Source organism: Eurypyga helias, unplaced genomic scaffold (genome assembly GCF_000690775.1).
Source record: "Eurypyga helias isolate BGI_N326 unplaced genomic scaffold, ASM69077v1 scaffold23953, whole genome shotgun sequence".
NCBI classification, from domain to species: Eukaryota; Metazoa; Chordata; class Aves; order Eurypygiformes; family Eurypygidae; genus Eurypyga; species Eurypyga helias.
This window is the reverse complement of record NW_010239548.1, coordinates 1832-20365: the sequence shown is the minus strand read 5'-3', so window position 1 is coordinate 20365 and position 18534 is coordinate 1832. Positions and strand designations below refer to the sequence as shown.

General features: G+C 49.9%; 1 protein-coding gene across 1 annotated transcript; it reads left to right on the top strand.

Annotated features, from left to right (window-relative positions):
- Nucleotides 1-14: 14 nt before the first annotated feature.
- On the top strand, nucleotides 15-17705 carry SCD (stearoyl-CoA desaturase (delta-9-desaturase)). The gene is made up of 6 exons (XM_010148191.1): nucleotides 15-99; nucleotides 3857-4142; nucleotides 11748-11878; nucleotides 14282-14487; nucleotides 15772-16004; nucleotides 17237-17705. The coding sequence occupies exons 1-6, from the start codon at nucleotides 73-75 to the stop codon at nucleotides 17434-17436; spliced, it is 1083 nt and encodes a 360-aa protein (XP_010146493.1). The 5' UTR covers nucleotides 15-72; the 3' UTR covers nucleotides 17437-17705.
- Nucleotides 17706-18534: the final 829 nt, after the last annotated feature.

The following is an 18534-nucleotide window of genomic DNA, read 5'->3' as shown; positions in this document are numbered from 1 at the left end:
CCTCCCGCCGCCACCGCCGGGGAGCTGCGCACCCGCGTAACCGTCGCCGAGGAGCAGACAGAGAGCCGCCCCATGCCTGCGCACTTGCTGCAGGAGGAGGTAAGGAGCGGGCTGCCGGCGGGCCCGGGGAGTGCGGGTGCTTTGTCTTCTCGCCCCTTCCCCCTTCATCTCCGCGGTTCCGACAGCACTGCGCTGCCGCTGTCGTGGGGAAAAAAGGGTCTGGGCATCCACGCGTGTCCGTGCAGGCACACACACACGCGCGCACACACACCCACAGATGCACATATGTGTGTGCGCATGTGCCCTCTCTGTGCCGCTTCTCAGTCATCAGGCGAAGTCATTCCACATCCCTCGTGGGGAGACCTGAATGAAGCGGGGCTCCCTGCCGCTGGATTTCTCTCCCCTCGGAGTCTATGCCCTGCCATGGACTGAGCATAAAATACAGGTTTGTCTTTAAAACATCCATCTGTGCCTGCTGGTGAAGGCTGTTCAGGAAGGTCTTTTGTGCTCAGAGGTCATGAGGTTTTCGGTAGTGCTCAGACTGATTTTTTAAATTTTTTTTTAAATTTTTTTTTCTAATAAGCAAGGGCTTTCACTCACAGCATTTTTAAGGGAAGTGTTGCAGCAGGGAGCGTCTCTAGGACAGACGCAAGGTGAAAGCGCCAGCTGCCCAGATGAAATGAATGACTCTGTCTGCATTGCCTGAGCCAAGCAAACATACAATGGGAAGGGAGACTGCCCGTTTTTGGCACAAGAAGGGCTGAATAACAACCTGCCACCAGGAAGATCCGTAGAGCTGTTAGATTTTTGGAGATTTTATTTTTTATCTTTGCCCCTCCTGGCAGCCATCCTTTGCCTGAGGGGAGGCAGGGGCTGATTCTGGTCATCCTGCTCTCTCCTTCTCATCCTTCCCCCTTCTGCCTATGCTGAGGAGTGGAGGTAAATCACAGTCCTGCTCTCTTGCCTGTTGCCAGCGTGTGGGGTCTCCCCTAGTCCTTTTGTGCAGGTGCTGTGACCTTCCAGAGATGCTGTGATGCAAAGAATTTTACTCCTCTCTCCACCCGAAAAGGATGCCAAGAGCAGTGTTCTCAGACCGTGTTTCATGGTCTTGGCATGTATTTTGGGGCATATCCTGGAGGCTGGAAAGAATCCTGTCCCTGGGTCACGTTGGGCATAGTCAAATATACTGGACCCGAGATTGACTGCCCTGGGGCCCCTAGGCTGAACCCAGGGAGCCTTTGAGCTGCAGTTGGTTGTATAAGCTGGCTAGGTGCCAGGATCACCTATGGCGTGTTCAGTGCTGGGGGGGGAAATTGGAGATGGGGGAACACATCTGTTCTGCAGATGAGAGCTGCAGAGTCATTCAGAAATGAGGGAGAGCTCATCAAAACGATTTAGCTGGCCTCCTCCCCCTCTCAGCTCTAGACCCCAGATCAATCCCCATCCCATTTTCCTCCATAGGAGCTGCAGGAGCCACTGTGGCCATAAGGGGGTAAAAATCCTTTCTTTCCTCCTCACTTCCCTGATCTCCAGCTAAATAGCTGCCCACTCTCCTTCCCTCCCTCTTCCCCCCCATGACCCCCCCCCAAGTCTGTAACGGTGGAGCTGTGTTTCAGGGCTGCTTTATTTGATTTAAGCTTTTGATTTAAGGTTAGTTTCCATGTGAGAAATGACCATTTTGATTTTATCGGTGTAACTCCAGCAGCATAGGTATGCTGGTAAAATTCCTTATGTGGCTACTACGACTCAGGAAGAAGAGATTTTTTTTCCTCTCTGCTGCTTTCTTTGTGTTCTCCCTCCTCCTCTTCTGCCCCTGCGTAACTTTGACAGTGACATAAGCTATCGCGGAGGAGAAAAATGCGACTCCAACCCAACATTCTTACTCTGGAAGCAGCATGTCCATATGGGGAGCGTTACCCGTCTAATTATACCAGCAGATCTCTGTTGGGAATTTTGCCTGCATAGACAAGTCTTAGGTCTTTTTGGTAGATTGTTTTCCAGCCAAGGAAGAAAACTCTGCCTTCCTGCCAAAATGCCAGATGAGAATATCTGACACTTTGAAATGGGCAGGTCTTTTCTTTGCCTAATCTCTGGATTAGAAGACATTTCTCATGCCTCTTTTGGGGAGGGGATTGCCTCTAAATTCTCCAGCAGCACAGAGTGTCATACCCTTGAAATATTAATTAGGAAAGCAGGCAGAGACAGCCTATAGCTGGCATGCAGAGGGACCCGGTCCCGAGCTCAGCAGCTGGCTGGTTTAGAGAAAGCAGCAGGCTACTTTGTGTCCAGGTTTTTTCCTTTCTAACCTTTGATTCCAGAAGGAAAAACTTAGAGGGCTCCCTCTGTAGAGATCATTTTACTTCCCAAACGTGGGGAATCTGTCAGCTCTGCCAGCTCCTCCCCGTAGGAAGGTATGCCTCTAACCCTCTAGTTTCTACCCTTGGGAAAGGGAGGAGTTGGGGTGGCCACGTAAGCTGCCTGGCCTGATTTTTAATGCCTCCCACAGGAAACTAGGCCATGGCAGAATGGTGGTCTTTTATGAATGCTGGGTGCCTGGGTGGGAATCTGCTATTAATTCAGGAGAAATTTCTATTGGGAAGGGAGCTTTCCTGGCTTGGCCACGCTCCCTCCTGCAGTCCCGGCTCTCCTGTTCCTGCCAGCTAACCTGTATTGCCCCTTTGCACGTGGAGGCAGCGGCACAGGCGGTAGAGGGACGTCTCCATCGGGCAGGTTCCCAGGAGGTGAGGGATGGGGGCGGCGTGCCCTCCCACCGCTCGCATCCCTTGTGCTTGGCACCCCCAGGGTCGAGCCACATCGGGTGCTTGGGCTCGGGCCTGACAAAAGGCTGTGAGCACCAGCAAGCATGTGGCTGTCATGATGGAGATGGCAATCAGTGATTCAGGGTTCAGTGACCTCTCTCATTAGGGTCAGTCCTGCCTGCTCCTTTCGTCATGCATGCCTGATGGGGCAGGCTGTCACTCAGCCAGGGCAGACAAGCATGTGCAGTGGGAATGTTGTGTCACAGTTACAGGAGGGAGCCGGGAGCCAGGCTGAGCCAATTTGCTGCTTAAAACTTCCTCTCAGAGGATTGTCTTCTCGTGCCTCAGTTTGCCTGTGGGTAGAAAGCGGGAGAAGGATAAGAGGCTTAGCAGCAGGCATGGGATAGGAGCTGTCGGTCTAACTGGAAGTACATTGCTCGACTGCTTCCATCCATTTATCTCCAGGCATGTCAGTCTTGCCATGGCCCAGTCTGGAAGGTGAGGCGGGGAGGATAAGGAGGCACCCCAGAAGAATCCCCCTGTGGATCTTTCTGATGATCCCCCAGTGATCCCTTACGGAGGGACAGAAAGAGGCAGGATATCAGAAGCAGACCGATGATTTATAATAAAACCATATTTCAGACCATATTTCTCTCCCGCCTCTTCATTCACAAGATTTCCTTTATTGTTGTCTGCTTATGCACAAGCTCAGACCACAAGCCAACCTAAAAACACCCACTAATAAAACTGAAGGAAAATGAAAATCCTTGCAGCCTGCAAATGATCTCACCAAGGCCACTGGTAGAAAAAAAGCCACTAGCTTTCCAGTCTTTTTCTTTACTTCCTGCACCCTGTCTGCCATTCACCTCCTCTCCCCAGAAAGATCAGGCCACGAGTCCGGGGGGCCAAAGCAGGGTCTTCTTGGTGCCAAGGGGTCAGCTGAAAGTATGGAGCCTGACAGGGAGACTGCAGACTGCGAGTCTTGGAACTGCCAGCCTAGCTGCTCATGTTTCTAAGCTCTGCATTGGTAACCAACAACTTCTTGTTTTGTTTTTCCTTTTTCCTTTCTTGAAAATGTCCATTGCCGCCTCTCCAAGGAGTTCTCCTCCGCTTCCAGCACCACCATTGTCGGCACAGTCACCTCCCGGGTGACCAGGAATGGGAATGCTGTCATGGAGAAGGACTTACTCAATCATGAGGACTTGGCAGGAGACCGGGGCATGGTAGACGATATGTTTGATGAGACCTACCAGGAGAAAGAGGGCCCCAAGCCCCCCATGCGATACGTCTGGAGGAACATCATCCTCATGAGCCTGCTGCATCTAGGGGCTATATTTGGGTTGATGCTGATACCTTCTGCCAAGGTCCAGACATTGGCATGGGGTAAGTATGTCCCTCCATTTGTTTCTTGGCATCTGAAAACCCCAAATCTGTTGGGTGGTGATTTTTTTTCTTCCAGGCCCACAGACTCAGGGAGGAGAAAGAAGGAAGTAAAGGTCTTCTGTTAGAAGAAGCTACTCAACCAGCTTTGTAGCAAGCTGTGGGAGAGCTTGCTAGTGTCTCTTGTAAGGTCATGCGTGAACAGGAATGATTTGGCAGGGGACTGCTTAGTTGTTTAAAGAACAAACGATTAGGCTTGGAAGTAGCCCACACCTGAATGTGCAGCCACTTCTGGGGTGACAGATAGAAAATGGAGTACTGAGACAGTCCCAGAAAGTTGGGAAGAAAGATGCTAGCAAGAGCGCTTGAACAGGTGGCTGGGGAGGCAAGGTACATTTTGGCATAAGGCTTGGTACATACCAAGGCAAGGTATGCATTTTGGCATAAGGCTGCTGTCTACAGACAAGAACAATTCCTGCCTTACCAAGGGAGGGTAAATTCCAGAGCCTCCATGAGTGTGAGAGGAAAGAGGCAAAATACAGTTGTGCTGAAGATAAAAGTCAGAAGTTAAATCTGAAACTCAGGTCTTTTATCATTCTTACAAAAGCACACATCAGCCCCCATCATCCCGGAACTAAGCCTGACAACTTCCAAAAAATAAATAAGCGGCTCTCCAGGCAGCAAATTCCAGTGGAAAGCACAACGCAGCAGAAAGTAGCTAGGCGAAGCTCCCCTTTCTCAGAGACCCTGCCCTGGGTAGGAACCAGACTTCTCCTTTGACTGCTTGAAAGGCAGCTGGGCCCAGGGCCCAAGCTGCAGGGGAGCCCAGCTTTCCACGAGCCTTTGTGTGGACCCTTGGAGAAGTCAAGAAGCCAAATGGCTCCCAGTAGGGAGGTCAAGAGATTGCATCCAGCCCCTGCCTTCCTGTGAAACAGAGCATCCTGAAACAAAAAGCGACAGTCTAATTTGAGACCTGCTGGCATGGCTTTTTGTTTCAGCGGTGCTGCATTTTTTAAATCAGTTGGGAGCAGCATCCTGGCCAGCCCAGCTCTGGACAGGCCCTGGAGTGATTCACCTGGTCTGTCACACTCAAGGTCTGTCCTCCAGACAGCTGTGAGCAACAAGCATCACAGGTGGACTGGGAAAGAGGTGACTCCCTGGACAGCCAGACTGACTCTTTTGCACCAGACCACCTCAGCCTGTCACAGGCAGAGGCCTGAGGGCTTAGTATCACTGGAGGCCACAGGACTTGGTCAGAAGCTGGCTACAGCATCTGAAAAAGCAGGGGCATTGGTGTGTTCCTTGTGCAGCCAGCATGGCCTTTTGGGGAGGAAATACGACTGGACCTTTCCCTTGTGAAAACCTGATAGGCTGCACTTTTCCCCAGGATGGTAGGGCTGGGGAAATGTCATGCAGCCTCCGCATGACCTTGGAGGAGCATTGCAGGACTCTCGGTGCTGCTCTGTGTGTCCCATCCCCGGGCTCTCAGCGGGAGGCTAGGCAGGGGCTGCTGGCTTCTCTCACTCACTGATCTGACAGCCTACGTTCTCCAGCTCCAGCCAAATAACCTCAGGGCATTGGGGCAAGGAAGAGGAAAAACGTGTCTCGTTTCAAGCTGCTGAGATGCACCATGATTTCCAAATCCATCCAACCCTCTCCCTTGAGCCTTCCCTGAGATACTTAAGGGGGCTTGAGCATCTTGATCCAGAAGATTAATGCTGCTTTGCATTCTGCTAAACCCCACCTTACCCCAAAATGGTCTCTGAGGCAGTGTCTTTGCAATCACGTGCCGGTTTGGGATGTCTGCATGGCATCCCATGGCATTTTGGGGGACACTGTCTTGCTTTTACGCGATGCCAGTCCCTCCTGCTCACCTCCTCCAGTAGGCAACTCTGATGTGAAGTGCCAGGTGCTCTCCTGCCACTGTGAGGCACTGCAAGATTCCTTGGTGGCTTCTGGAGTGACAAATGCTCTGGAAGTGGGAGAAGGACATGGAATTTGGGGGAACTGCACTGTTTTGGACTGGTTGAAGATCTATCCTGCCTCACCAAAGCTGGAGTAGCTCCACAGAGCTCCCTGTCCTGCATCCCTGGCACTTTTTCTGGGAAAGGACCACCCTTCCCTGCACCTTGCAGCTGAGTCAGAGCTTTCCCCTCTAGTCCATTCTTCTCCAGTTCTCACCGGAGCTGGGATACTCTGATCTTACATAGGTCTGGCTTCTCAGCAGGGCTCCTTGTTCCTTGCTGCATTGCCCTTTTCTCAGTTCATAACTTTCTTCAGCACATACAAGGCATCTGTGGCTGTCATCTCAGTCACTTGCTATTATTTTCCCAGGAACCTCCTGATAGCAAGGAGAGGACTATGATTCCCATTTTATGCACATGGATAGAACAGCAGACTCGCGTTGTTCCCAGCAATACACCGTGGGCTTATGGCAGAGCAGCTCTCCCAGTGGCAGTTCTGGAGCTGCTGGGGTTTTTGCTTGTTGCTTTGTTTGTTTTTCAGGTCATTCCTTCCTCAGTCTGTGTACATATATTATAAAATTAACATGGCCCCAGCTGTTCTCTTCTGTGATGCTACAGGCAGCTGAGGTGCCTGATAGCTGGTTTACCTTCTATATTTTATTATAAGGAGCTATCCTCTTCATCCATGCCACCGTCCCCTTGATGCTCCTGTCCCTCTGAAACCAGTTATATTGGTGACTGTGTCCTCTATTGTTTTCATTTCTCTGTGTGCTAATTCTTTGTCTCTCAAGCTCTCCAGCCCTGCCTTCATCATTGTTTGCTGTTCTGCGTTGCTGTGTGCATTGTATCCCCTGATCTCTTTCTGGTACAGAGCTTCCCAGAACGAGCTGGGGTTGTTGATCAGGTGAGAGCTCACCATAACAAGAGCTCTCTGAGCCTTTCCAGCACTGGCTTTCTAGCCAGCTCCCCTTTTATTTACTGTCTTCTTCACTGCACTTGACGAAGTCTTGCGCAGTCTTTTCAGGGATCACAGGCAGATTTCATGTCCTTTGCCAAACAGCACAGAGACTGAGTCTGGAAGGGCAGAATGCAAATGTGATTGACAGTTTCTCCTCTAACTGCTCTGACCCTCCCTGAAAACATGATTTGCAGGTTGTCTTCCTGGCCCTCAGGTACAGCAGGCTAGTGATATTTGTGTTAACCCCTGCTGGGCTGGCCAACAATGGCTATAGAACAGTGATAGTTCCTCTCAATGTGGTGCTCTGACAACACCTCAGCTCCCTGCAGTGCCAGTGGTGCCAGAAACATTGGTTGATATAATTTTTTTGTTGCTGCTGCATCATCTTTGGACCAAGAAGAGTCTTGCTGGATAATTTAAGCAGTTCTGACAGCCTGAAAATCTCAGCCAGTACTACCCCCAGGGATGTGCCCAGCAAAATGTTTACAGAAGGTTTTTGTTACTATCCCATCAAGACTACTGCTGGCAACGTCTCCCCACTTAGTGTCCTCTCCAGGCTTAACTAGCAGGTGGCGTGCTTCTCCTCCGTGCGTGGAGGGGAAGTTCTGATCTGGCAGATTGGGAAGTTAGCTCCTATTGCTCTTCCTAAATACTGTTCCCCTTACGCAGCCTGTACATGTTTCCTTGCTCTTGGTGTCTTTCTCCCGTGAGCAACAGGACTCACCTGGCTAGCAGAATCTGGGAGGCAAGGAGGGAAGAGTCTAAAGCTGTAGTTTTCCCTTGCACTGAGCAGAAGCCCAAGGACACCTGTCTTCATGGAAACATCCTTGGTGTGGACTGCAGGTGACAATGCCTTTAGCACATTTCTGGCTTCCCGTCATGACTTGTGGTCTGAATCTGGGCCCTAAAGAGGTAAAGGCTAGTGAGTCATATAGACATGACTGAATCTGGAATGTTTTGAGTTTAATTTTTGGAGTGCTGAGTGCATATTACTGCCAGTGGTATTAATTCTTTGTATTCCGGTTGAGTGGGTCATTTGAAACATCACCTGTGAGTGGACAATCTTTTGGATACTTCAGAGTATGGTGTGGAAGATGACTTTGAAACCTCAGCTGATAAAGTCCTTAAGTCCTTCAGTTTGGGGCAGCATCACAGGGCAGCTGTAAAAATCTGTTACTTTATTTCACCTTCTCCACTCTCTTTCCAGTTTTGTTCCTAGTGGACAATCTTGGAGGAGCTTTTCTTCTTCCCTGTGAGAAGCTGATTCCCTCGCTATGCAATGATCATCATTGTACCTGTTTGTGGAGATGAACCCTCTGAATCATTAGGGTGCTGGATTCTTCTGTTTCCCACCAGGCTTTTCAATCTTAATGTCTGTATCCTGTCACTGTCACAACTCCTCTTTGGTATGGCGGATGGAGCAAATAGAATCCAGGCAGGGTTTGGGTTTCTGTGGGGCTGGGTGCCATGTATGCAGACTGAGAATCAGCTTCTTTCCCACAGAAAGTGTCTGCTCCTTAGATAAACTGCAGCTGCTGTATATGGGCAAGAAGCAAGGCAGCACGGTATTATAATTAGAGTTGTGGCTGTTGTAGTGGCCTGGGGCGCAGCTCCAAGAGAAGTCAGCATGAGCTGCTCAGGATCATGGACTCTGGATGAAGGCCATGACTGTTCTATGCCAGGGCACCCAAAAGCAGTGGGTACTCCTCCAAATTTTTAACAAAAGCTTTCAGACGAGCCTACCCGAAAGCAGCACTGGGTTGCCTGGTTTCTAGGTCTGTCAGTGTCCCCACCATGTGTCTTTTGTGATTCCTTGTGCTTGCTGATACGTCTTTGTTGCTGGCATCATCTTTTCCTGAGTGGGATATTGGCAGGCAAATTCTGAGAATTGCCTGTGTAAAAGAGTTACAGATGAGCTTCATTCTTGCAAAGCTTAAATACCACAGTCCTCAGCCAGAGTCATCTTCCTGGAGGCCTCTTTTACCAAAATATACTCTGTCAGCACATGAGAATTCACCAAAGAGGGAAATCTGAACTCAGGGCTATAAATAGGGCCTGGACTCACCTAACGTGGCATTTACATTCTTGTGCTATTGAAGATCATGAGAGATTGTATAGTTCATTTCTGTCCCCAGTGCACCATTAACATGCCTATTAGCCCTGCAGTGGGGAGCTAGGCTAGCAAGTCCCATGCACCTGTTGCAAGCTGCTGTTGCTTATCATGGACTCCCTGTCTGATGTTTTTCATAGAGTCTGTATATGTTGGAGGTTAAATCCAGACTCCTGGATTCTACTCTCAGCAATGCTTGTCACCCTTGGAAATCTACCTCGGCTAGTGAGGTGTGCACTGTAGGTATAAAGTTGCCCAGAGGTTTTAGGAAATGTGGTATGCAAGGTATAACTGCTTATGTTCAAGGGAGGATGGTGGTGAGTCACACTTCTGTCGCAAGTAGGAAGTGTCTGAAACATCCAGGAATGGGTTTTATTGTTATTGCAGCATCTGAGGCCAGAGAGGTTCTGCAAATCAGTCATATGTTAGGTGCTTTCTCAAGGTTTGCTCTTCTTTATGAACCTGTGGGCACAGTTACTGATTTTAAAATCAGTCTTAAAATCTAAAACCAATGGGGAGCTGGTTCATAACTTTCAATCAGCATCATGGGGCTGGATGAGACGTTCAGGGTGTCCAGCATAACTACTTTCCCGTTGGTAAGGCCAAAGGGAGACGTGAACCAAACACCTTGCTCCAGCATCCCTCCCTTCTCCCCTTCCAGGCTTGGCCAGCTTTGTGAGCTTTGCTCAGCTCCACTGTCTCTTGCGAAGCCTGGATCCTGCTGCATTTGCATGTATTTTCATCCCTCTTCATGCCCTGTAAATCAGTTCTGAGCCGTGACTGCTTGGCTCCTCTGAGAGACCGCAGAGGTGCTGGGACAGACAAGGCAGAGGTGTGCTGGTTTGCAGCTTGCACTGCGTTTGGTAGCTGGCAGGGGAGCCAAGAAAGAAGATGAAGATGGGAAGTCACGGTCAGATCAGCAGGCAGGGAAGGTTGCCGTTATACAGCGAGATGGGAGAGAGGAGGGTTCGTGCAAGTTTAGGGGGCCAGAAGAGGATGTTATATCATCCAAGACCAGCTTTTAGCAGATAACAGATTAGGTTTGGGATGTAGAAAAAACAAAAAAAACGTGGCAGAAGGAAGACGGAGCAAGAGATGATAGGAAAGCCTGGTTTATTTTCAGTGAAAGAACAGGGCAACAGTGCCTTGTGCATGTCTCAGATCTCTGATTCCAGACAAATTTCTGGCAGAGTATCTATTTTGTGGGTTCAAGATAAGCTTGATGAGAGCTAGACTGAATGGTATTGTCAAGCATACCAACAATTCCTATTGCTGGTTTACATGTAAGAGTAAAGAGCTGTTTTCATGATTGATCCAATTGGCTGAAATCTAAAAACTTACACCAAGGAAAGAGTTTCCCCTGTGGGACCAGTAAGAAGGCATCCCTTCCCATGGGATTGTACGTGGATCAGTTGACCCACGCACTGATGTGCACCCTTCCCTTTCAGTGTCTGAGCTTGCAGGGCAAACAAATTGTTGAATGCCCTCCATCTTTCTGCCAAACTCCCTGACCTTTTCTTCCTAGAGGAAGAGTTAATTTTCATATCAAATTTTCTTCTTATCCTCAGCTTCCTAGTGTAATGCTGCTATGACCCTAATGGGGTCTTTTCTCCAAGCTAGTTCCTTGACCATATGCTGGAACCCAGGTTGAGTTCCAGAGGTTCCAGGAGGACATGTGGGAACACAGAGATCAGGGCAGACATAAGTGAATGATGCAGAGTGAGAAGGATGTGTCTTCACTATCTGACAGATAGGCAAGGAATTCCTTCTGGCCTGTGTGGGTAGGGAACTCGTGAAGCCACCTCAAAGCTTAACTGTGCCCAGCAGCATCAGCCTCTGCTGTGGGCACAGCTTGCAGTGAGTTGCTGGCCTTGGAGTTTCCTTCCATAAATGGTGCAGGAGCTGAGAAGAGGCAGAGATCAAAAAGACCCTGGGACCAGGAGCCTCTGGGCAGGTTTTAGGTCAGTGGTGGAGCTGAAGGTGGAAGCTCAGGCTTCAGTGGGATGGTACGTTAGATCTTTTTCCAGACAGCTTCTGCTCAGGAAGGGAGCAGAAGAGAATCCTAACCTTTGGCTTGAGCTGCCCCCTGAAGAACTGTAAGATCATCTATCACATCTGGGTGAAAAGAATGCAAAAGAAATTCAGTGAGGAGTGATGAGATAGGAAAGCAAGACCCTTGATTATTCAGGGTGGGAGGAAAGGGCAAAGCTGTTCCCAGATGGACTGCAAAGCTGTTACCACAGGGCTATATGGAAGCAGTCACTTTATACAGTTTTGATGATCCTGCACCACAACAGATGGCACTATGCTGAAGAACCAATCCTTGTGACGTCTGGTGAGGGGGAGCCTCCTCCTTTGTCAGAGGTGAAGACCTGAAGTGATTTGCCCCACGTTGTTTAGGAAGCCTGTAGTAGCTGGACACTCACATTGATTTTTATTGCCCCAAAATGCTCTCCATGGGTTCCTCTCTGGCTTATACAGCTTTGGAGTAAGGCCTGCCTTTGTGTTGCTCTGCCTGAATCTTTGCTGCAGGATGACTTGCTCTAAGTGCTCCAACATTTTCTTTTCCTCTCCAGCCGTTCTGTGTTTCCTGGTGAGCGCTCTGGGGATAACAGCTGGATCTCACCGCCTCTGGAGCCATCGGTCCTACAAAGCCACGCTGCCCCTGCGGATCTTCTTGACTATTGCAAACTCCGTGGCCTTCCAGGTAAGCACCTCTTCAGTGTGCCACTGGTCCTCAGAAGGAAGTGCTCTCCTGCATCCCTGTCTCAGATATGGGGTGCAAGCTGATGGAGAGGATCCTCTCTTCTATTACCTTATGTTAGGAAACAACCTGCCCTTTCCATCTAACACTGCCAGTGCTAGTCTGTCTCATTACCTTTTCACCTTGTCCCATCAGAGGGTGACTCTGAGATGGGCAGGGTTGGGAGAGGATTGTTCGCCAACCCCCAGGGGTAGGAAAGCTCTGTAAAGCAGGAATGTATCCTTTCCTCGAGGTGTGGTCTCTCTGTGCTTGTTCGAGGTCCTGTGAAAGAGGTGCAGAAGTGCTAAGTGCTCTCCTGGTGTTCTAGTTGCCTCACCCTCCTCTTGCTGCATGGCTGATAAGGGTGACAGCATGTGCACAGCCCCGGGAGCCAGGCTGTGGAATTGGCTGCTGCACAAAGACCAAGAAGTTGTTGAGATTATGCAGTTAGGGGGATGCTTTTCTAGTTTGGAAGAGTGATATTTAGGAATAACATGGTTATAAGTCACACCGCTGGCTTCCAGAGAGTCGTCACAGGTCAGTGATGTTTCAAGGAGAGAAGGGCTGGGCTCATTCAGAGTGGCACAAGTGACTGCAGGCACCTCAGGACATTGCCTAACCACTCACGGGAGCACTTCACAGTCAACAAAGCAAACAAACCTGGAAGTCCTTAGGGACTGTAGAAAGTAGCACAGACCCAGATTGGCATGGCACAGAAAAATGCTGGTGGTCTCTTGGGCTGGCTGCTATGACACAGCTCTAACGACACTCTGTCCTCCAGCTGTACCTGAAGGGACTTTATACAGGCTTGCTTGTGTGTAGGAAGTATTTGGGAGGGTGGCAGGGTGCAGCATGTACTTTTGTGTTCACTTCCTTCTACCAGTATCAGTGCTGTGGCCCTAAGTAAGTCTCCAGCTCAGGTATGGGGAAGGGTAAAGCCCAGGTGGACCAGGTAGGGTAGAGACATCATCTTTCCCCACTATGTAGCCGTAGAGGATATCACTTCATTGAGGTGTAATCAGAACAGGGTGGGGATGGTTTGGGGTTTCTTTTAGCCTTGAAAAATTTTCTAAAACAACATTGACTTTCCTATTTTCTGCTAGTACCAAACCAGAGTCTTTGATGAGGAAGAAGAGGAAGGACCAAGCTGCTGATTCTAGCTACTGGTCCAGCACTCAGCAAGGGAATGGGATGCGTTGCTGTATATTGGCTAGTCCTGTACAAAGACCATCTTTCACAGGGTTATAGGGCAGAGGGGGAAAGAATTTGCTGAGCTATCACAGTAGGGGATAGGAATAGACAAAGATGAGTCAGACAGATATTTCAGCTTCAATAGGAACTAATCCAAAGTTTTACTGAAAATTCAGTACCATTCCCCATGGACACTTGGTTGGTTTTTTTTTAATAGTTACTTTCAGTGAGGTCAAGAGAGGGTTCATTATCAATTTATCTCATTCCTGTTAGTGGCAGCAGCTTTAAGACGAGAACAATAACTGTTAAGGCTAGAGAAAACTAGAGATTATCTTATCTGAGGCCCTGCAGAAAATGCCTGTTGGCTGCTCAGAGACCAGTGGGTCGTGATTTCAGAGAAGTTGGATTTAGGATGGTGTCATACATGGCTTTAAGCACATCAAAATTTTGGTGTAAAGGAATGAGCACAGACTCATTAAAATGTATTCTTAAAACTGGCCAAAGCAATTATTTCTTAACACAAATGATGAAAGCTTTGACATTTTCTAAACAGTATTGATTTTGCAGCTTAAATGGAACAGGGGCTGAAGGGGGGTATTTTTGATAACTGACATTGAAATGGTGTGTTTATTCTATTTCTAAAGAGGGCTTTAATTATAAACAGATCTGATTTGGCAATCCCAGGAAAAGCAAAGCAGGTTGACCCATGGAAAATGTCAGGGCGAAGGGAAGGGGCAGGTTGATCAATCCCAGCTGGCACCACGTAGGGATGGGGACAAGTGAACAACAGGAGCTGAGTGTTTGAGGGAGGAGGCACTGACTGGCCAATGAGGGCTGGTTCCCCCACAGGGGTGGGGGAACAGGCTGACCAATCAAAGTTGTGGTGCAAACAGAAGCCTAAAGTTTTTAATTTAAATTCTAAATTTATTTTTTTTTTTTTAAAAAGCAGCCCACCGAAGAATTGGATTTGAAAAAAAAAAAATGGAAGTGGTTGAGCAAGGAAGACCCAACCTTTGTTTTAAATGTCAAAGCCCCCAAACCCTAATGAAAGATAAAATGACGGATACAAGTTCAGGTCAATGGGATTTAGATGTCTAAATATTTTAGGCACTTTTGTTAATCTGAAGGGAACGTCTCCAGTGCTGGCCCTAAGTCTCCACTCCTGTTGCATTGCAGAATGACATCTATGAGTGGGTCCGGGACCACCGCGTCCATCACAAGTTCTCCGAGACAGACGCGGACCCACACAATGCCATGCGGGGCTTCTTCTTCTCCCACATCGGCTGGCTGCTGGTGCGCAAGCACCCAGATGTCATAGAGAAGGGCCAGAAGCTGGACCTGAGTGACATGAAGGCTGACAAAGTGGTGATGTTCCAGCGAAGGTGAGTGATGGGGTCAGCCCCAGCACAGAGCCACGTGGGATGGAGCAGGGACCCTGCAAATGGGCTAGGGACCCTGAGCACCTTTGATGGAGCACGAGGGGACTGAGGGACAACATGTGAGAAATGTGAGTCCTCAGCCTGCCCAAGGCTTTGCTCTGGGATGAACTGTGAGAAATGAGCTGTACCTCTTCAATAGGAAGCATTTAGAAGCTAGTGCTACCTCCAGTCCTCCCACACCCCTTTCTTGCCTGCCTACCCCGTAGCATCTTGCCAGTGTTGGGCTGAGCTTCCCACCACAAAGCACCTCCATGCCTGCCTGCCCACAGCCCACCCGTGGGCGCCTCCAGGCCATCCTTGGAGATGTTGCGGTACACCTTCCAGGCCATGCCTCTGCCATCAGTCTCCTGGAAACAGTGTGGTGAAAGAGGAGTTGCAAATGGAGACATGTGAGAGGGTGAAAGGAGTTGAAAATGGGGACATGAGGGAGTCAGTAACTGGGAGGGGCAGACTTGATTCCCTGGTGCCTCTTGGATGGGGTACCTCTCAGCTGCCTGGGGCTATACTGGGACTGATCCACAGAGAAGATGAGCCTATCACCAGGGCTGCAGGGATGGGAGATTGAACCCATATAGTAACCACTTTCACTTGGGAGGTCCTTAGTTCAGTCACAGACAAACCAAGCAAGGCTTGTGTCGTCCCTCTTTTTGTGTCTGGGATTTTTCTTGTGGGTCATCAGAGTGATTTAGCTTCTTCTACTCCCACCCCTCTAGTGTGACAGACCCCACATGCTCATCAGTTTGATGGCACAAGTGTCCCTTGCTTGCATTTATTGGTGGGCTGTACTGGTAGGCAGGGCCAAGTCTGCGAGGAGGAGCTGCAGCACTGGGCCAGAGCCAGAGAAGGGACCTTCTGTGGGACTCTGCAAGGATGGGGTTGCCTTTATGGGGACCAGCATAGCAGAGGAGCAAATGGCAGATGAGGCCAAAAGCAGCAGCTGGTGTCTGGACTCGTAGTGTTTGGGTCATTGTTTGTGCATGTGTGAGATTGAGACAGGGAGAGCAGGACTTCCGTTTGAGTGTCCTGCCTGGTGGTAAGACTTGGGAGTCTCCAGGCATGGCTTCTGTGCATCCAGGGTGAAAGATGCAGGGCTCAGGTGTTGAGGTATTTCTGCACTTGATTTTTCCTGTATAGCTGAGTATGAATCCTCCAAAGGGAGGACTGAACTACCCTTTCCTGTCCTGCCTCTGCCACTGAGTGCTTTCCTCCTGGTCTCTTCCTTTCCAGATACTACAAGCCCTCGGTCGTGTTGCTGTGCTTCCTGCTGCCCACTGTAGTGCCCTGGTACTTCTGGGATGAATCCATCATCATCAGCTTCTTCATTCCAGCCATCCTGCGCTACACCATAGGGCTCAATGCCACTTGGCTGGTGAACAGTGCTGCTCACATGTTTGGCAACCGGCCGTATGATCAGCACATCAACCCACGGGAGAACCCCCTGGTCAGCCTGGGGGCCCTAGGTATGTTCAGCGTCCATGTCTTTTGCTGCGGGTGGATTGTAGAGCAGGAACTGACCCTTGGAGCTGCAGCTGCCCCAAGGAATTTCTGTGTATCCAGGTGTCCCCATTTCCCCCTTCACTCTTCCTCCCCAGCCTTTGCATATGGGGGTGTTTCCCAGGCTAGCCAGTGAGTACATAAGGGCAGTGAGGTTATCAGCTCCCACCAGCCTCTCTGTAAGCTGGAAAGGACACTGCTACACTTAGCACCTCCTTATCTCAATAGCAATATTTTATTTACCTTGCTCGAAGGTCTCTCTGCCCCATTCACCAGACTGAAAAACATGTGCTGCGGTCTCTGCATGTCTGTCTTAGATTTGTCAACTTGAAAACCAGCAGATGCACATTTGGACATGTTCTCAGGGCAGCTGGTGATTCTGGGGGTACTTGAGGATGAGAGAAGCCAGATCATCTCCTGTTTTCCTGAAATCTGGGGGACCTAAGAAGGTACATCCCAGGATCAGCATTTACCCTGATCTGGTCTCCCAAGCCCAAATCCTCACCTGTTTTGCATCACTGTAATGTCACTGGGGCTGCACTGATTTCCACCACCAACAGATTTAGTTTTGGTTTTTTTAGTAGGGAGGGGTTTGAACTGCAGAGAGTCAGGGGGGTAGGAGCAGAAGTGCAGGCGATGTCATTGAAGGGGTGACTACTGAAGCCACCATTGACAGTGTCCAGAGCAGAGGGTGGCTGACTGGGGTAGATCACTTAGCAGAAGTCTGTCTGCATTACTGCCATCTGGCAATGCCCTTTGGATTTGGCACTAGGACTGCCAGTGTTGCAGGAGTATTGCTTGGCCTGGCTGGTTGCGGACTTGCCGCAGGTCTAGCTGGTAGCTCAGCCAATACTAGAGGGTTTCTCGTGGTGGCAGAGGAAAAGCCATTAGGATTACCTCGGTGTTTTGGTGCAGTTGATGAGCCAGGGCCTTTCTCAGTTCCTCGCCACATTCTTGTTTTCCTCTAAAGCACCATAGGTCCTCTGTGACTGTCATTGCCTCATTTGGGCTAGACCAGGCATACTGGACCACACCCAAATGAGATGGCGTAGGTTGTAGAGAGGTGAAATTGGGCTGAGAGAAGAGAGGAGCCTGGACTCCATCCAGAAGCTGTTTCAGGAATGTGGTGCTTTGGGCCAAGATAAAGGGGCCATCACCTAAAGCTCTGCAACATCCTCTCCCTGGTCGTGTTTTACAGGAGAAGGCTTCCACAACTACCACCACACCTTCCCCTACGACTACTCCACCAGTGAGTTTGGCTGGCGCTTCAACTTAACCACGGCCTTCATCGACCTCATGTGCCTCTTGGGGCTGGCCAGCGATCGAAAGAAGGTCTCCAAGGAGGTCATCCTGGCTCGGAAAATGCGGACTGGAGATGGGAGTCACAAGAGTGGCTGAGTTCCTGCTCCCCTTCACACACACATCCACACCTCTCCTTCCTCCTTTTTTCTCCCTTTCTCCCTTCCTGACCCCTCCAAACACGCTGGACAAAGGTTTAATGTTCTGTTTACTAACTACTGAATAATGCTATCAGTTTGCTTAAGATAATGATAATGAGTTTTAACTCCCCCCCCCTTCCCATGCTGTATTTTACATGATGTATTTAAGATCTAGGACTCTGCCGTTATAACGCAAGGCCATGCCTTTTCCTCTTCTCCTTTTCCTTTCTGTTCTTTTTCTCCAGCCCCTCTACCCTGTCTCCTGCTTTACGTCGTTCAGGTCTCTCCCTGGCACAGGAGCTGGTAGGAAGCAGCCCGGGGAGGCCCATCGCAGCCAGCTGCATACGTTGGAGTTAAGGGAAGACTGTACCAGTCAGCTGAAGAGTTGAGCCAAAGTTAGTGTCTCTCTCCCCGAAATTCCTTCTTCTGTCCCTCTTCCTTTCTCAAGGGCTGCTAACAGATGTGGGATGGTTAAACTGCTCTCCCCAGGAAAAGCAGCCCTGTCCCCTTCCCGTGTCATCAGAGAGTTGTCTCATTCTGCAATGTCTCTTGGGAAGTGTTCTCCCCATCCCCCTCACTGCACAGGCTCTCTGGCTGGGGAGAAGGAGAGACTCCAGCTCTCTGAGCTCCAGCCAGGTCCACTGGTGGCTAGACAGGGGCCTGGTGGCCTTATTACCTCCTCCCTCTGGCATCACAGCCTCCCTCCCTGCACTGCCTGCTGTGCCCCTGCCACCAGGGACTGAAGCCTGGCTTTGGGCTCCATGGCCACTTTGGAGAGCCATAGCAAGGATGGGGACAGATGGAGGGGTGGGGCAGCACCAGCCCCGTGTGGGTTTGTTTGCTGCTGCCGCTGAGATTTTTGCCAGCAAACGGGACTTTGCCAAAATGGAGAGGGGTAGAAGGATGTAAACCAAAGCCCCGTTGCTGAGTTAAGATGCTTTATGTGCTGGAGGAGTGGGGTCCCTGTTGGGTGTCAGGCAGATGTCCTGGTGTCCGAGCCTGCCCTGCGGATCCGCATGCTGTGCTGAGCGCAGGGACAGGGCAAGGAAGGCCTGCA

What these genes read in the sequence shown, in the direction of transcription:
- SCD (XM_010148191.1), top strand. Translation starts at nt 73, where the DNA reads ATGCCTGCGCACTTGCTGCAGGAGGAG. An exon ending in CGCACTTGCTGCAGGAGGAG is followed by an intron (nt 100 to 3,856) that starts GTAAGGAGCGGG and finishes CGCCTCTCCAAG; the next exon opens with GAGTTCTCCTCCGCTTCCAG. An exon ending in GGTCCAGACATTGGCATGGG is followed by an intron (nt 4,143 to 11,747) that starts GTAAGTATGTCC and finishes TTTCCTCTCCAG; the next exon opens with CCGTTCTGTGTTTCCTGGTG.